General features: G+C 41.8%; 2 protein-coding genes across 2 annotated transcripts in view; both read right to left on the reverse strand.

Moving 5' to 3' along the window:
- Positions 1 to 513: 513 nt before the first annotated feature.
- pum1 (pumilio RNA-binding family member 1) lies at positions 514 to 15,598 on the reverse strand. Its single transcript, XM_027027487.2, is given in 23 exon segments — positions 514 to 1,928; positions 2,037 to 2,229; positions 2,321 to 2,442; positions 2,567 to 2,692; positions 2,910 to 3,047; positions 3,189 to 3,323; positions 3,882 to 4,011; positions 4,255 to 4,519; positions 4,699 to 4,935; positions 5,146 to 5,436; positions 5,577 to 5,705; positions 5,811 to 5,949; positions 6,102 to 6,244; positions 6,334 to 6,364; positions 6,367 to 6,437; positions 6,835 to 6,928; positions 7,263 to 7,506; positions 7,590 to 7,759; positions 7,893 to 8,080; positions 8,265 to 8,370; positions 8,458 to 8,526; positions 8,710 to 9,020; positions 15,492 to 15,598. Coding segments are annotated over 22 exon segments (3,453 nt in total). The 5' UTR covers positions 9,010 to 9,020; positions 15,492 to 15,598; the 3' UTR covers positions 514 to 1,796.
- Positions 15,599 to 17,083: 1,485 nt separating this feature from the next.
- The window catches only part of nkain1 (sodium/potassium transporting ATPase interacting 1), a 13,436-nt gene continuing 13,246 nt past the window's right edge, over positions 17,084 to 17,273 (reverse strand). Inside the window, exon 8 of the mRNA XM_035529381.1 lies at positions 17,084 to 17,273. This exon is cut by the window's right edge and continues 929 nt beyond it. The gene's annotated coding sequence lies outside the window, so the exon portion shown is untranslated.

Genomic DNA, 17,273 nt, shown 5'->3' on the forward strand with positions numbered 1-17,273 from the left:
CTAAACAGTGGCGTAGCGCAAAAATATGGGGTCCCATCGCAAGAGGAAGGGTGGAGGCATTTTCAAATTTCTGATCACCTCCTGGGGGATGGGAGTCTCTGCTCGAATCGCTCACCCGCAGTGTGCACCCTGGGTGCTCCTCCCCTACGTTAATGTCTTTAATCACACAAACACTAAGTTCCCAGAGTTCTGTTCAACCAAAGGACATTGTAATGTCAAATCAACTGAATAAGTGTTTGCAGATTTAATACCATGGAATTGTGTTGCAGATTGCAAGTGTTTATTTTTTATTTCCATCTCCACCAAATTTTAAAAACAAGCTAAAGTGCCTAACCTAAGTTAGTGAGTTATTCTTAATTTTAATAGATGCTAGTGGATGACAGGTCATTTTATACTCAATCAAAAACAACTACAGGCAAACATTTCCTACACAACTGTATGAGAAATACATTGATGTGAACATGACACTGGCAGAAAAAAGAAATGATCGATTATAAGGAGGAGTCAGGGACATTTTTTTAAATTTTGAGCTTTTTATCCATGTTTTGTTTCAAAATAAAGATCACACATTGTTTAGAGACAATCTACAACTGGAGTTACAAAAAATAGTTGCCCAGGCAGAAAGCACACACAGCATCTGTTAACTATACACATTATGGTTACAAGTGTGCTCGCATAAAGAGATCATAGGAAATATACACAAGGCTGTTTAAATATACACCGCAGTGTTCCAAATCAAAAACCAATGGCCAGTATGTTACAATCACTTACAAGTAGACAAAAGAATGGCAAATCTGTACACACCTTGGAACCAGGGCAGGCTATGCATCACACACACGCGCTCTACTATCCGCCCCGGAGTAAGGGAGGGACTATAAAAGATTTTTGTTTTTAAAAAAAATTAATAAAAAGAAATATAGGGGACGAGCAGATAATGGGAGGGGGAGAAATGGCTGGTGAATGGATAAAAGCAGAGTGCCCATGTTTGTGTTCTTTGTACATCTATGCCATTTTAATCCGAAGGGCTTCAAAATGAACAAAAAAATTCTGATATTACAATTTACAATATACAACAACTCATAACTGAAACAACAACCAAAAGAGGTGAGAATTTACACTGAAATGCACAAGATTATTTTTTTCCGCCATTTTGTTTTTTCTTCTCATACCAAAAAGGGCTGTAGAAGCGAGTCCACATTTACATTAGCGAAGGTTTACAAATGTACAATTATACAATCAGAAGTATGTATTCACTACTGGGGTAGATTATAGGTACAGATTGGACATCAAAAACCAGAAAAACTACAAAGTTTTATATATATATTTATATATATGCAAAGTTCTACACCAAATATGCACTAAATATTTATAGAAGCAAGACCAAAAACGTCTCCCATGCTAAATGTCTGCGTCATGTTAGCAATAGAGTGTATTAGCGTGTAATAGGTGTGTGTGTGTGGTGTGTGTGTATGAAAGTTTGTTAGAAACATGTATTAGCAATAAAGTGTTTATATGCGGAAGCCTCCATGATTCAAACTGGGATCAAATATTCTTTCAATTCATACGTTCGTGAACAGGAGGACCAAGGTTTAAGTCCTAGTTGGAAAGGGACTAGGTGAAAAGATGCTAAAAAGAGAGGACTAGAACAAGCTCACAAGGACTCGGGGAGAAGTGGATTCATCAATGGAAGGGTAGTTTACAGTGATCTTAGATCAACATTTCTAAGATTGGTACAGATACGCACGCAGAAGAAGCGCACGTGCACGCCTTTATCAGAGGATAAAAGTGGGAAGAATTTACATGATGCCATTGGGCGGAGCACAGAGTGGGCCCAGGTCTACTCCATTCTTCATGTAGTACTTCTCCAGCTTGGCAAGGATGTGCTTCCCATACGTGTATTTCCGCAGGGTCGCAATGTGAGGGCGTATCTACGTACAGAGTACCAGTTGTTACACACCTCAAGTCTGCATGTAGGCTTCAAAAACAAACAAAAAAAGAAGAAGGTAGTCATGTATGTGTGTGTCAAAGATACACACCTTGTGCATTACGATCTTGCGCTGTGTTGGCTCAGCCACATCAATCATTTTCTGCACCACGTAGTTGGCGTACTGGTCCTTCATCATGGTGTATAAGGCACTGTGCGGCCCGTCTGCCATACTGCACACCTCATCAATCAGCATGGCCCGCTCCGAACGCAATGAGTGCGTCACACACTTCTCCACCACATTACTGCAGAAGTGGAACACACACAGTTCAAGCACAGCCCTAAAGCTGTACTGTTTTTCTGTATTTTGGTGTGTGTTTCAGTGTTAAAATTCACCTGGCAAACTTGTGCTGGCTGAGTCCCAAAACATTTCCTCTGATCTCTGAAACAATCTTGCTCTTGTCCTCTGCACGGCCATGCTCCAGCACATGCTGAATTACGTAGTTCCCATACTGATCCTACACACACAGACACAATGTAAGAAAAATGATTGAAATGGTAGGGAGGGGGTGTAATACACACACTGGTAACAGGACCTTCATGAACCTTTAGTGTTCACACAAAAGGATGCAAGTTTCTTACTTGCACCAGCTGCTCTGTGTGTTGGTGTAGCTCCTCCAGTATTGGCAAGGTTTGCTCTGGGAGACAGTGCTCCAAAATACGCTGGATCACTCGACAGCCATAGGGGTGTGTGGACAGAGCAAACACCTGTGCAACACCAGCACAGTTCATACACACGATTGCATACACGCATGCATAGACACACACAGAAACTGGCTTTCAAGTATAAAGGCCATTTCAAATGCTCTAAAACATCAAAGGAAACCCCTTTCCCCGCGCAAGCGCACAGACGCACACCTCTAAGGGGTTTATGTAAAAGCTGACATTTAACTATAGTCTGAGGCCAGTTGCTATGGTGACCCACCTGTCCTTTGAAGGCGTCGATGATGAACTGGAGAGCATGAGGCTGAACACACTCGATGCACTTCTGCACAACGTGATTCCCATTCTGATCCTTCACACACTTCAGCACATGGCCATCCAGCTCCCGCACCATGTCACTCTGCACCATGTACGAACACACAGCTAAATAATTCTCTCTACTTATCACCTAAACTGTAATTTTGTCTTAAAAATAAAATTAAATGTTTAGTACGCAACGATGAGCATGAGGCTCCGTAAATGGGTGCATGTGTGTACTCACAATGACCTGCTGGTCAGAGGGGATGAACTCCAGAGCTTTCTGGATCACCCTGCAGCCATACATCTGCAAAGCCAGAGACAACACGTGGCCACGGATCCTCTCCGCAAGCGCCAGCTTCTGATCCAGACTGCCAAACTATACACAAACATGCATAAGCAAAGCAACATTGGTACTTAAGTTCCACTGTGCTCTATTTTTTCATTTCCCTCAATGAAATCTGTATTTGGCATATATTCTATGCAAGTAAAAGCAATTAATTCTTAGTCTGAATTCTCTGTGCTCGCTCAAGCATTTCCATAGATCTTGCTGATATAGTTATCAGTAAATGAACTGTTATCCCAATAAAGCTTATTGATCTGATCTCATTATTCATGATTACAGTTTGAATAAACAGGAACTATAGCCCGCATCAGACAAGATTTTAAAAACACTGGCAAATACTTATTAAAACTACAGAAAAAAACATCACAATTCTGTCAGAAAAAACGAATTTATTAATTACAACAGTTTTCCATCTGGCCTATGCAATTCTTAGATTCAAATCATAGTAATTTTGGAATATCTACAGGAGTATACAAAGAAGGCTTTACCATAAATTGAATATAACTACAATGGACAGATTAATGGCTGGAATTGCAGTGCAATTCATAATAGATTAGAAATATCCTGACCAAAAAGGAAACAAGGCCTCACCTCAAAGAACTTCTGGATGACATAATTCCCAAACACATCAACCATAAGTTGGTAGGCAGCCTGCAGAATCTCACTGAAGACCAGCTGACGTTCAGCAGAACTTGCTCTCTCCAATTTAAGCTGGATAAACCTAAAAAGACAAGCAATATTTCACAATTACTTACACACAGTCATGACAAAGATTAATAAAAATTAAAATTTAAGATCTACAATTCTCTGCAACTCTTTACAACCATTGACAACAGTGCTTAACAGCTTTCCTTTAGCAAAATTCACGATGTACACTGAGGCCATATATACTCAGCACAAAGCATAAAATGAAGCATCAAAGCCTTCAAGGGCTGTGGCTGGGTGTCTGTAAGCCGCCACACACCTGGAGCCGTGCTGGTCCTGAGAGAACTCCATAACATGGCCTGCAATCTCGCGCAACTGCAAGTTGGGATAGCGGTTGTTGCGGAAGTCTTCCAGCAGGCGGCTGCGTCCAGATGGCATCACATCCGACATGCCATAGCGCAGCCGTGACGGGAAGAGCTGGCTGCTGGGACTGAACAGGGAGGAACCTGTAGTGGCACTGCGGTACTTTGCCTCGGCTCCAGGAGCCGCAGAGATAAAACGCCCGCTGCCATTGGTCAGCCCACCTACGGGTAAAGGTCACAAAGGCATTAGGGGAAGCAGCATTTATGTACCGAAAAAGAATTTTGCTTATTTAATTTAACCAAAGCAGCTGAGTGGAGCAAACACTTAAATTTCCAAAATCTGGACAAATCTAAAAAAATGTCTTCAAACTGAAAGTTCTATGACCAACAGAGACACATACCAAGGTTGAGATTACTGGAAGATCCATGGGTTGAAAGGGAAGGTGGAGGAGTCAGAGAGTGGGACGGGCCTTGGTTGGGAAGCGGCATGCCAACAGGGCCAGGGGAGGAGCTGAAGCCAAGGCCGTTGTAGAACCCTCCATGGCCAATAGGAGTCAGGCTGCTAGGTGTGCGCTTATACAGGTCAGAACTGCCCGTCAAAGAATCCCGACGTGAGCCACTGGAGCTGGAGTTAGCCACTACACACAAAGAGACGGGAGATAAATGCTGCATGCTGGCGCACGCGCGTGCGCACGCACACACACACACACACACACACACTTCACTGCAGACTTACTGACATTCAGAACGCATGTACAAAACAAACATAACTGCAGCAAGGCATGTTAAAATGTAAACTATATTGTAACCAACTTTATAGTTTAACTCCTGGGTTCACCCATACACACCTGCTGTTCCAAAACCTCCAAGTGTTGCTCCAAGGGTAGCCCCAAGGGACGAGGAGGGATTAGCATTGAATCCCAAAGAGGAACTTCCTGGTTGGCCAGACCCTTGAGAGAACAGGGAGGAGCTCTGGGAGGAGGAGCTTGGGGACCCACTCCCATAAAAGGAGCTTCCACCCAGGGCCCCTCCACCCTGCTGACCCGGAGCTTGTTGGGAATTCAGTGCACGAAATGCACCACTGGCACCGCCCCCGAGGCCGGCATTAGCCCCACTCGCAGACGCAGCAGCAGCTGCCACTGCGTAGGAGAGAGAGATATTTTGTATTAGCTCATATGAACCTGGAACGCTCACCATATTTTCAATGATTGTGTAGTGATTGATATGTACTAGGTTGACAAACAGATCTCTGAGGGACCAAAAAGGGTGAAATGTCTACCGGCTGCAGTTGGGCTGATAATGACAGAAGCAGGGGCCATGAGTCGAACAGGACCACTGCGAGCTCCTGTATTCACCACCAGAGCTCCAGTCTGGTCATAGTATGCAGCTGGAGCAAGCACAGGGTACCCTGCAAAACATATGTGAATAACAAGGTTAAGCAATCAAGTCCACTGATTGATTATATTAATAAACAGGGTCTACATAGATAATGACGTGGGGAGAAGAAAGTCACCAGGAACGCCTGCTGCCAGACCTTGGCCGAACGCCAAAGCAGAGCTCACTGCCGCCGCAGCTACAAGCTGGTCTGTCTGCTGGCCCTGTTGACCTTGGCTGGGGGTCAGAGGTCGTTGGTTACCTCCAGGTCGCATGACCTGAATAACACAGAGTTTAGGGAGTACAGGCATAACACACAAAGAGATTAGTGTCAGTAACTCAGTTTAAAGAGAACCTCAGTCAAAAAAAGTTCAAGTTTCAATTTTTAAAAAGATACAGCAGAGTGAATGAATCTTGAATTTCACTACACCTGCTGCTGGTTCTGCTGAGTTTGAGTTGCTGGCTGCTGATTGGCCGAATTGGAGGGGGCAGGTGCCTGCTGCTGGAACAGGTTGGCTGGGTACACACCCCATGGAGTCACTCCATAGTACTGAGGAGGCATCACTGCTGGACCTGAAAAACACATGCACAGGAATCACCACCAGTGCTGATCAAACACCTCTCCTGTTGCACACTGCTATGGTCGCATGGTGATTACATACCAAGAGTGGCAGCGGCAGCAAGGCCAGCCGGCGGTAAGGGTCTGTGCCAGGGGGGGCAGCGCTGATGATGTAAGGGTTTGGCATGAATGCAGCAGGAGCCAAACCTTCAATACACACAAAAGCCCTCAGACATGTAAGCTTCACACCAACATATTTTTTTTGTTTCTCTCTTTCTTACACACACACGCACACACATAGTCCTTACTGCGACAGAGGGCAGCACCAATTGACCTCATTAGCAAACACGAACATAAACAAGGCTACGATTGGTTAGTGCCAACAGGGGACAGAGTTGTGATTGACAGGGGACATATTAATGCCATCTCTCCCACCCAGAGATCATTGGTAAATTTGCTCCCTTGGACTCCAAGCCAGAAAACTGCCAATGGGGGATTCAAATTCTACTTTAATTTTCCCAATCTGTGCCCTTCTGTGCTATGATGATTCACTTGAGTGTCTGAACTATACCCAGACCACTCAGGTTGCCAGGTGCTCACTCACCGATGTGGGGCTGCTGGGCTGCAGCAAGGGCATACTGCTGCTGCTGCGCTGCTGTGAGCTGCTGCACGGCCAGAGCACTGGGCCTCTGGAACAGCTGAAACATTTCACACCATCATTTCAAATGGCTAGTGGCTCCCAGACAACAGCATCTTTTCAAAGATCTCTACTGCATCTCTGAAAGCAGCATCCCTCTCCCCTTCATTTATAAATGTAACAATCAAAAAGATTGTGTGAAATTAAATGACTACAACGGTTAACCTTAGGCTATCAGCGTATAACAACATCTGGGACTGTAGTTATCTGTTGACAAAGTCATGTCTTTCCATGTGACAACAGTTTTTTGGCATGAATAAATGGTCTACACAGGTGAGAATGCTTATATAACATGGTCATGCAACATGGTACTGGAAACTATCGGAGTGAGTTACCTGCTGAGGGGAGTTGTAGTCAAAGAGACCAACAGTAGCTGCTGTGGAATCAAGGGGCAGCTGACTACCAGCGTAATCAAACTGCAAAGTCTCCATGGAAACGGATTCCATGGGGTCAAGGGTCACGTTCTGGGGCTCAACATTTGGGAACTCCTCCGGTGGTTTTGGTGGCACCCCTCCAGCCATTTCAGGTCCACCTAATTCTACCTCAGGTCCAGCAGTAGGGCAGTTCCCAGGAGTACGACTAAAATACAAGCAGGAAGGGGGGCTCTGTTTAAAACTGCTGCTTTTAGATCCATACATGTGGATGCACTGTGTGAGCGATACCTGAAGTCCTTGACATCCACATCTAGCCCATTCTGACTGGGCAGTCCGTTAGGGTTGTCCATGGGATCAGTATCGGATTCCTTCAGCTCTTTCCTCTCAGGGTCAAATGTGGTTTTCGGTTTTGGCTCAACTCTCTTTTCAGAATCATCACTCTCAGCATCTCGCGGGCCCTAAGAGAAACCAGCAGAGATGGAAGAATATACAAGCAGCAAAAAAAAAACAAAACAAAAAAAAAACTCTGTTCAAAAGTTATAAAGTAAGAATAAAATATGAAAACGTCCAAAAAGAAAAAAAACCACTTACAAAGGCTCCTTTACGCAGACAGGAGTCGAGTTTTTCAGCAGGTGAGGAGCTCAGGACATATTCCACCATGGACACGCCCAGTCCACCACTCTCAGAGCGTGGAGAAAGGACAGAGCCTGCCTCTCCAACACCATGGAAACCCTGACCTGGACGGCGCTGCACCATGATTGGCTGGGACACTGAATGATCTAGGAGTAGAGCATCCAGAAATGGTTAGCATGAAATTCTTGTACCTTTATTATTCCTTATTTATCAGTGTTTTTTTGTTTTGTTTTGTTTTTTTACTGCTGTGTAAACATCTGTTTAAAAGTGCTCTATTAATACATTTCTCCCCTAAAAGATGACTCATATCCCCCCACACACTCAGAATACCGGAGGTTCCCCAGGCACTGTCTCTCCACTGGTCTAGAAAGATCCCTTTAGGCCCATCTTTCCCTGAATCATCAGATTCCCAGAACTTCTTTCCTGTAAGGAGCTGCTGTAGGAGCAACACAAAAAGATCCTTCATTAAGAGAGAGAAAAAAGGTGATGAGTGTGAAGCATTAGTGATGGTGTCAACTCTAACCTCTCCCATGGCTCTTCCCTCTAGAGCCAATGCCTGAAAGTCATGGTTAAGTTCATCCATCGACCGTACCTGAGGGGCACACGCCAGCCATTTCATCAGATGTTACAAGTTGGCAAACATTTACACAATTCCTGTGGCAGGTTGTATACCTTGGTCAATCTTATATCAGCAGTCTACCATCCAGGTTCGGTTATGAATATGGATGTGTGTGTGTGTGTGTGTGTGTGTGTGTCTCAGTGCAGTAGCCCTAACCTGGTTGTCAGCATGGATGTTGTCTCCAGTTGGCCAGCGGTGTTTGCCATTATTGTATCCAGGCTGCTCACCGTGCTGCCGTTGGAAGAAATAATCTACCATGGCATCATCTTGAGAACGCCCCGCCCCCTGTGCAGGGGGTGGGGCTTGAGGAGCAGGGCCAGGTTGAGGGGCGTGGCCCGCGGCACTCAGCACCACAGGCATGCTGGGTAATGGTCTATCAGGGGGAGGCAGTCTGAGGTGGGGGCTGAACGAATCCTGCCACACAGCTTTCCTCTTCAAAACACACGCTACGCTCATTCCACCAGTGCCTGCAAGGCAGTAACACATTAAGCAATGAGCTATTTTTCAGATTTTTTTCCCCCCCCCAACAGTTGCTGGGCAAAAACACAGAGTAACATCCCTTCTATTATACAGACACACAAGGATTTTAGAATTCTGGAGCACCATCATTTCAAATAAAATTTCCAATTTCTTTCAAGTGTTAAAATGTTTATTACACACTTTAATTAGGAAAAATAGAACCAGGCTAATTAACAATATTTCTCAACACTAAATATCGATCAAATTTGATTACCAATATAACTTGTTTAAAAGTCAGATGTTATGAATGTTTCTGTGCTGCATTATTACTGCCAATAAAGCATACTACTCAATATAATGGCTTTAAAGGAAACAAACTGTGACATCAAGCAGCAATTAAATCACAAACAGAAAAGTTCATCATGAGAATATATGTGGCATTCATTAGCTATAAACTACCAAAAAAAAAAAAAAAAAAACTTGACATGTTTGTGCACTACAAAAATACATCAAACAATCCAAATTGCACAGTGCATGACAAACAGAAGGGATATAATTATGAAAGAAAAACCAAAGGTCAGTCCATGTAATGCTGATGTGATTGAATCCTTTCGCCTAAGTATACAGTTTGTGACTGCCCCTTTTGCACAACATTAGCAATCATCATTCTGAGATGTGTGCATTGCCTATGAAAATGTCAGCTCTTATTGTCCTGGCATTCTGAACTCTTGCAGCAGTAGTAATTCAGGAAGGAGCTGCAGTTTCAGTGATTAAGAGCACTGACAAGCTGACATTTTGCCTGATAGTAAAATAAAATGTGTGTGCATATCAGTATTTTGTCTGCTTTAACTTATTTATCCACAAGAGGGCACTTTAATAGCTTTAGCAAGATGGCAACAATGAACTGAACTCAGCTACCTTTGTCTCAGCCATCAGAATACAATGCGTCTTTACAGAAAGTTCAAGATCATATTGTTTCTCAGAAAGAAGCGTGCAGAAAGTTCGAAAAGTGTGCACATCTATTCATCCAAAGTGTACATCTATTCATCCAAAAAGACAAATGCATCAATGCTAGCTACACTACAGTTAGTGAGCGCAGAAGGGATCACTACAAAGCAACATTTTTCAACAAAGCTTAGTCCATCTTATTATTATTCACAGTAAATATTCTCTGAGGTGTTACTTTACATTTACAACATTTAGCTGATGCTTTTATCCAAAGAGACTTACAATTATGACTGAACACAACTTGAGCAATTGAGGGTTAAGGGCCTTGCTCAGGGGCCCGAACAGTGGCAACTTGGCAGAGGTAGAGCTTAAACTGGCAACCTTCTGATTACAAGTTGAGTACCATAACCACTGATCTAGATACCTCAACTGAGTGAAAAAATCTTGTTCACAAGTAATCAGATACATGTGATTTTTTTAAGCATCAGAGGTTAAAGTTCACTTGTTCACAGAGCACTGCCATCAAAACAGATACACAAGGCTAAAGGTCAAGTTCATGTAGCTAATTGGTATTCACCCATGTAATCTTGATTAAGACAAACTGGGAATTTCTGGTTAAGTGAGTCCAAAGGACTTCTCACTTAGGCAGATAACTTGGCCCAAAGTGAGAAACATTCAACTCCTATTCTTCCTCCTATAGAGACAGAGCACAACATTTAAGTTACGCCCATGCCGTGGGGGAAAACAACTCTGCACTTTCCATTGATTTGTACTGCAATCTTCGCTTTATTGGTTTTAAACTAAAATTGCAAATATGACAACAATAACTGTTGTGTGGTGGGTTATATGACAAAAGATTGAAAACCCTGTTTTAAAGTTTTACATGATACCAACACACAAAATGGAGAGAAAAACTTGTAAAGGCGTAAAACTATAAACACAGAACGGCTCCCTAGACACAGGGACTTTATGGCATCCTGATAGTATCAATGTCTGTGTGTGCAGCAGATAGTGTCTCAGGTAGGTCAAAAAAAAGTAAAGAAAACAGTAGTATCCAATTCCCCACATACATTAGTGAAGCGATCAAGATTCTAGCTAACTACATTAGCTTGTTCTAGGTTAGTTTACTACCAAAGTGCTTTATATCTGCAGAGTAAATGCCAAATGGCTTATCCTCACCCATTAGTCACTTTTAATGAAGCTGTCTGTAAAGAACATGTGAAATATAACATTGCAATCAGGGTTTGACTAACATTTAGCTACCAGCCACTGTGGAGAACAAGTTCATGTTTGATTCAGACTGATGCACAACAACAAGGAAGATCTTGATAGTAGTGCTAATAATATGCGTCCATAGACTCAATCAATGTGATCACAATGTCAGCTAATGTTAGCTAACTAGATTGAGTAACCAGGCACACCTGGTGATTCAGTCAGGTATTGGTACAAGTCAAAATAAGTGACAGCTGATCACCCTATGGTGTCATTTTCCACACTGATTTTGGGACAGAGAAGGGAGTCAATTTCATTTTATAGAAATAAAGAGGGGAACGAACGAACACACACACACACACATGAGAGCGAGAGATAGTGGAATGGTATTGACACAGGCTGGTGTTGTTTTTGTTGTTTCAAGACACAGTGTCCTGCAGTCCCCGCCCCCCCTTTAAACTTCCCAAAACGTTTCCCCGCTATGTTTTCCCTCTGATTAGGTGGTATGCCCTGTCTCAATTGGAAAGTTTTGCCTTTTGGTTTGTTAGTTGGCTATTTGAAAAATTTGGCTTTAGAAACTACATTGGCTGAGGGCCATAATAAAGCAGTCTCATTCACAAAAAGCTGGGAAACTCAAAGGTACTGCTGAGTCTACTAATTCCAGGTCACTCATTGCTTAAGATAAATTCTCATCATTTGCACTTGTGGTGACCAACAAAGAGCCTGAAAATAATCATTGGGGGAAAAAATGGAAAATAATGATCTCCAATTCCTGGATTAGACTGAAGTTAAAACTTTATATAAACAAAGCAAAAAATTTGATACATTTTAAAGAAGTGCTATAGACACGGTTCTAAAACCCCACTAAGATGGAGATGAGTGCACATTCTGCAAAATCTGATGTCCCACGACACCTTTTAAAAGAATTGTGTGCATACAACAGCATGCTGTAACTAGCTCTCATGTAACATTAATACATCTGCATTCTAGTTAAGAGTCAAAAAACAAATGAACTGATAAAAGACCACATATACATACACACCCCAAACATACTCTGACCTGTTCTAGCCTTTTGAACCAGAAACCTGATGACCTTGCCAAACAACATTTCTACTGGTAACTACCCGAGCACAGAAAAGAGAAATAAACACTGCTTAAGAACGTCACTCAAAAAATCCCATTCAATGGCAAAATGTCAAAATTAATATTTTGAGCCAGAACAACATGTTTTATCTAGTCAGATAAAAATAGTGTTGCCAAATTTTTGGGGAAAACAAAAAGTTGTCAGCTTCACACCGCAATTCCCTGAAACAGAGAACAGAGATTCAGCTATGCACTTTTTAGACTACAGCTGGGCTATTCTGAGGGATTCTTTACTGCAGGTGATGAAAAAGGCAGCACATGGTTGAGCACTACCCGTTTACAATCCACATGTCAGTTTACATTACGTGAGTTCTCTGTCCTCAAACAAAATCCAAGACTTCCACCACCTTTCACTGCCTTATTTTTCCCAATGAAAAGTAAAAGGTAGAGACAAACTGACCCATGTCAGTGTCATATCTATCATATCTTTTACAATAACCAAATGCTGCATAAAAATGGACAAAGCATCTTTACTGTAAACACTGATCTGGAATATCCGAGTTGCACATAGACAGTATGCAAACATACAAATGTGATTTGTTTAAAGGCTCATTTCCATACTGCAGCATTTTGCAACATCAGTATTGTGAAAGTCAATATTGTGATAATGATTAACAAAATATATTGTGCTGCTCTACTATAAGCCATGTGCAAACAGGTAATTCTTCGTATTTTGGTATGTCCTGTTGGAAAAACCCACAAAGCTACTCAATCCTCTTTACAATACATTTTTAAATTAGAAGTAGACATTTTTGCCTTGTTATAATACTGCTTGATAATTTAAGGGAAGAAACTGTGTGGGTGGTCAAAAAAGGTTAGATAGGAGCTTTTACTGACAGGAGTCATCACAACCAACCACATACTGCTATATTTATTCCCACATCACAATTTTCCAGTAACCAGATGTTTTTGTGTAATACCAGGCATCAAACAATGAAACTAACCAACGTTCAGGGGAATTCTGACTGAAAAGACTATTAGATTCAAAATATCTTTTTTAAAGTGGATATACAAGTCTGAAAAGAAAAACATCTGAGGAAAAGAAAATCAAGAAGCCCATAATAACAGTGAACAGTGGCGAGGATAGTGTAGTGTCGCTATCCTTTCTGACCCATAGCTAGTGCTGCTAGCTAATTGCATGCATCTGTTAGGTCACTTGTACAGAATTTGGCGGTTTAGGCTTCCATCCAAGCAGCAGCTCAGAAAGATGTAGCGTCTGGCGAGCCCTAGTTGGCTAGCAACTACATGCAATGGGAAAGAACTAGGCAGGTGATGGAACTGTCTAAATCTAACACTAGGGGCCTTTCAAAGATGATGCTCAAAATAAGATCATGTCAAACATGCCAATAGCTTGCTGGTGGTTTTTGAGGTCAGCAACTCCCCCATCCCACGTACTTACGTACAAGATGCATTTAATTGTTTAGGTAACTTGAGACATTAACTCAAGCGTGACATTTTGATTTATTTTGCACATAGAGGCTATAATATTTGTGTGAGTCAGTGACTGGTCTCTGAGCCTTACATGATTCAGACAAGGTTCAGTGAAGCTGCATACTGATGGATATGAACTGTTAGGTATATTGTCAAGTTATGCTATAATTAGTATGATCTGATATGCTACAATAGCACGAGATATGTATTCAGTTAATGAAGATAGTGGTTTAGATTCTAAGAACAACTTGGAGACCAAATATCCTGTTGGGGGGGACTGGAGACAGCAAATAAATAGATAAATACTGATAGTTGAACTAACATTATGAACTTAATTGGGATACAATAATGTATCAATATTTTAAACGCATACCAAACGACATAAATAACATGTTGAGATAAAAACATGAACACTTCAGGATTAAAGCATGGTCCTAGCAATTAAGCAGTGGGTGAAAACTGGTTGCGTTACAGGAAACCTTCCAAGCATGCAATACGTTTCATACAAATATTGCTCATAGTGAGGTTAAACATATTACACAGCATCACTGGTCAACAGAGGGGGTAAAGGTCAGGTCTGGTGAGTCACGAGTACTGAAGAACAACAACTTCAGATATTTATGATAGTATTCACACCATGTAAAGACGACATCCTGATCAAAAATAACAAAAATGGCCAAAATCCACATGTTCAGTCCAAACGGTTGATCGGTCATCCCATGTTAATCTGAGTAACTATTTAACATAAAATAAGAATCTGTTAAACAAATCGCCTGCCAGCACTCCACCATCCCTTGACCACTTATGAAAGACTCAAGCTCAAGTCTGAAGCAAAACGCTCAACTTAACCATCGAATCACTTCGCGCACCCACCTTAACTTCACAAGAGAACCTTCGACTATTCGTGTGGCTCCAACAATAACATTCCGTGCGGGTATTTACTGCCCCCGGTAGGGATATTTACAGCCCCTTGGTGGGGCACAACTGCCGAGACACCCGGAAAACAGCGCGCCGCGAGCTCGGTTGTATCAAACACGCCTCCCGGAAGTGGATACTGAAACCATAACGGGGTTAATCATTTCCCAAGCACGCGCTGAAAGTTTCAAAAGCAAAAAGATGTGTTTAATTAACAATTATTCAAACTAGCGGATCGACAGATTTGTGCCTTTGTCAAAGCACAACTAAAAAACCCTGTCAACTAGCTGCCAAGACGGAACCACAGCGCACAGCTTAAGTAATAAAAAATACGAGCATTCTTCTATTAGCTTTGCATAAAATGAAATGTTTCTGTGAAGCTAAATCCGAAAAGCGAATCGCAAAATCACATATTGTGGAGATGAGGGGCGGAACTGTCTAGCACGGGTTCGAAACGTTATGGGTAAACACGTCTAATACACGGCCTGCCCCCTACAAATATGATACAAAGAAAACGAAGGCAACAGCAACACACAAACGGGTGTAAAGTGCAGAATGAACTGTTAAAAATCCATTTAAACGATACCTGAGCAACCACGGGCCGGCTACGCGCTATCCTACAGGTCCTCCTGCCGCTAACAAAAGGCCCGAGTCGTCTGGACAGGAAGAGCAGTACAACAGTAGGAAGACCCGGAGGGAAGAGGGGAGACACTGCCTCCAAATATCGCTGTTAAAATCAAGCTTTCTCAGTTTTGTTCAGGCAAATAAATATGCAGTCGAGTGCATCGGGTCTGGATGACCGCCTAGCTTCAGGATAACGCGTTACTCACAGGTGGAGGATGCGGATGGTGACGGATTTCAGCCCCGGTTCGCTGCGGCTCCCTGGCTTTCACAGCGACAACATGGCGGATAGTTCCAAGCAGGCGCTCGCGAGGCATCATGGGTAGAATGAAAGCGAACGTGCAGCTATTGCGCCAACAGGGGAGTGTCGCTTAGTCCTTTGTTATGAGTACAGTAGCTTCCACAGAGACACACGGTATGAAATCTTTCATAATATTGGACGTGTAGCATAATGTCTGCATTTTTATGCAACGCATAATGCTTAATCTTATGCGCTCTCTATTGCAGTAGAGCTCCTTAAGATATCAAGATATTAAAACACATTTCAATAAACGTATAGTTTCCCCAACTGCATCTGATTTGAGTACCGCCTTTTGTTCGGACTGTTACCTCATATGCCAGGTTACTTTTAAGATAAGCATAGCTAATTGAACTGTATTCCGAAACCCAATTCGTGTGAATTTGCAATAATAGAACAATAGCGGTTGAATATAATTAGTGAATTAACTCTATTTATTAAAAGCCAGGTAACGTTTTGATTGTTCTATTGCAGATATACATTTAAACAAGCAATTGGAACTTAAAATGTGTTTATAAATCCTTCCATCAATTTGACATTTGTGGATGATCATGAAGGATGTGGATGTATCTCTTTCTTCGGCTTTATAACAGGATTTGACAGGGAAATCAACTGTAATAGAGGGAAGTCTAGATGTAGTATATTTACATTTGGCCTATAATATTTGACGCTCTTGTCCAGAATGACTCATTAAAGTGCTTTGTCTCAATGGAAGTAATCCGTATGATGGTTCATTAGGCCATATCTAAGGATACTATTAGACAAATATTGACAGTTGTAACTAACATGAAATTAAATTTGTTTATATTTTTCTTGTATTTATTTTCTAAGACCAGAGCCCTGTCTTAGAAAATAAATACAAGAAAAAAAAAACACTTTTTAAAAAAGCATAGACCTATATATGTAAAAAAAAATAAAATAAATAAATTTAAGTGCAAAATTAGTGAGTTATGCAGTGGCTAGTGAGAATTTAACTACTCCTTGAAGAGGTGGGTGTCCAGTCCACATTTGAAGGCACTCCACTTTGTAGGAAAGCATCAGGTTTTTAAACTACAGGCATCTACAGCTACATGAAGCCAGTGGAGACAACACTGGAATGACTCGTGTGAACTTGGAAAGACTGGAGTTGTCCAGCTACATTCCAGATCAGTTGCTAGGATCTGGGACATCTGCCAAGAATGAGTTGCAGTAACCTAGTGTCAATATTCCATATCTATATTGGTAACAGGACCAATATTTCCTTGGCAATTCACAATTTTGTTACGTTTCATTCCGAATTGCTATTCAGACTCATTTTGCTTGATATATTTGTGAGGTATTTCCTTAACCAAAGACTGACAGGATGGCATAATGGAGTCAGATTTCTTTGTGTAGAGCCCTGGTGAAGCAGCATGAACTCAAGCATTATGTGTAAAGGCAGCCTTGGTATAACATAAATCCCAGTTATCATGTATTCATTATGTTCATCCTTTTTTCTTTTAAAAGATATATCTACAAAAGGAGAATAATCTAAAAAGAATTTATTAGCTCCAAGAATTGCCAAGACCTCCAGATGTGTCCCTCGCTGTTCTTTACACATAGCCATATATTTACATATGTATTTATTTATAAAGTTGTTTACAAATAAACATTTATGGATCATTATATTTATTATGCACACCAGCACACGTATGTGAGGGCCACTCTGAGGTAC

Source organism: Electrophorus electricus, chromosome 8, assembly GCF_013358815.1.
Source record: "Electrophorus electricus isolate fEleEle1 chromosome 8, fEleEle1.pri, whole genome shotgun sequence".
Classification (NCBI taxonomy): Eukaryota; Metazoa; Chordata; class Actinopteri; order Gymnotiformes; family Gymnotidae; genus Electrophorus; species Electrophorus electricus.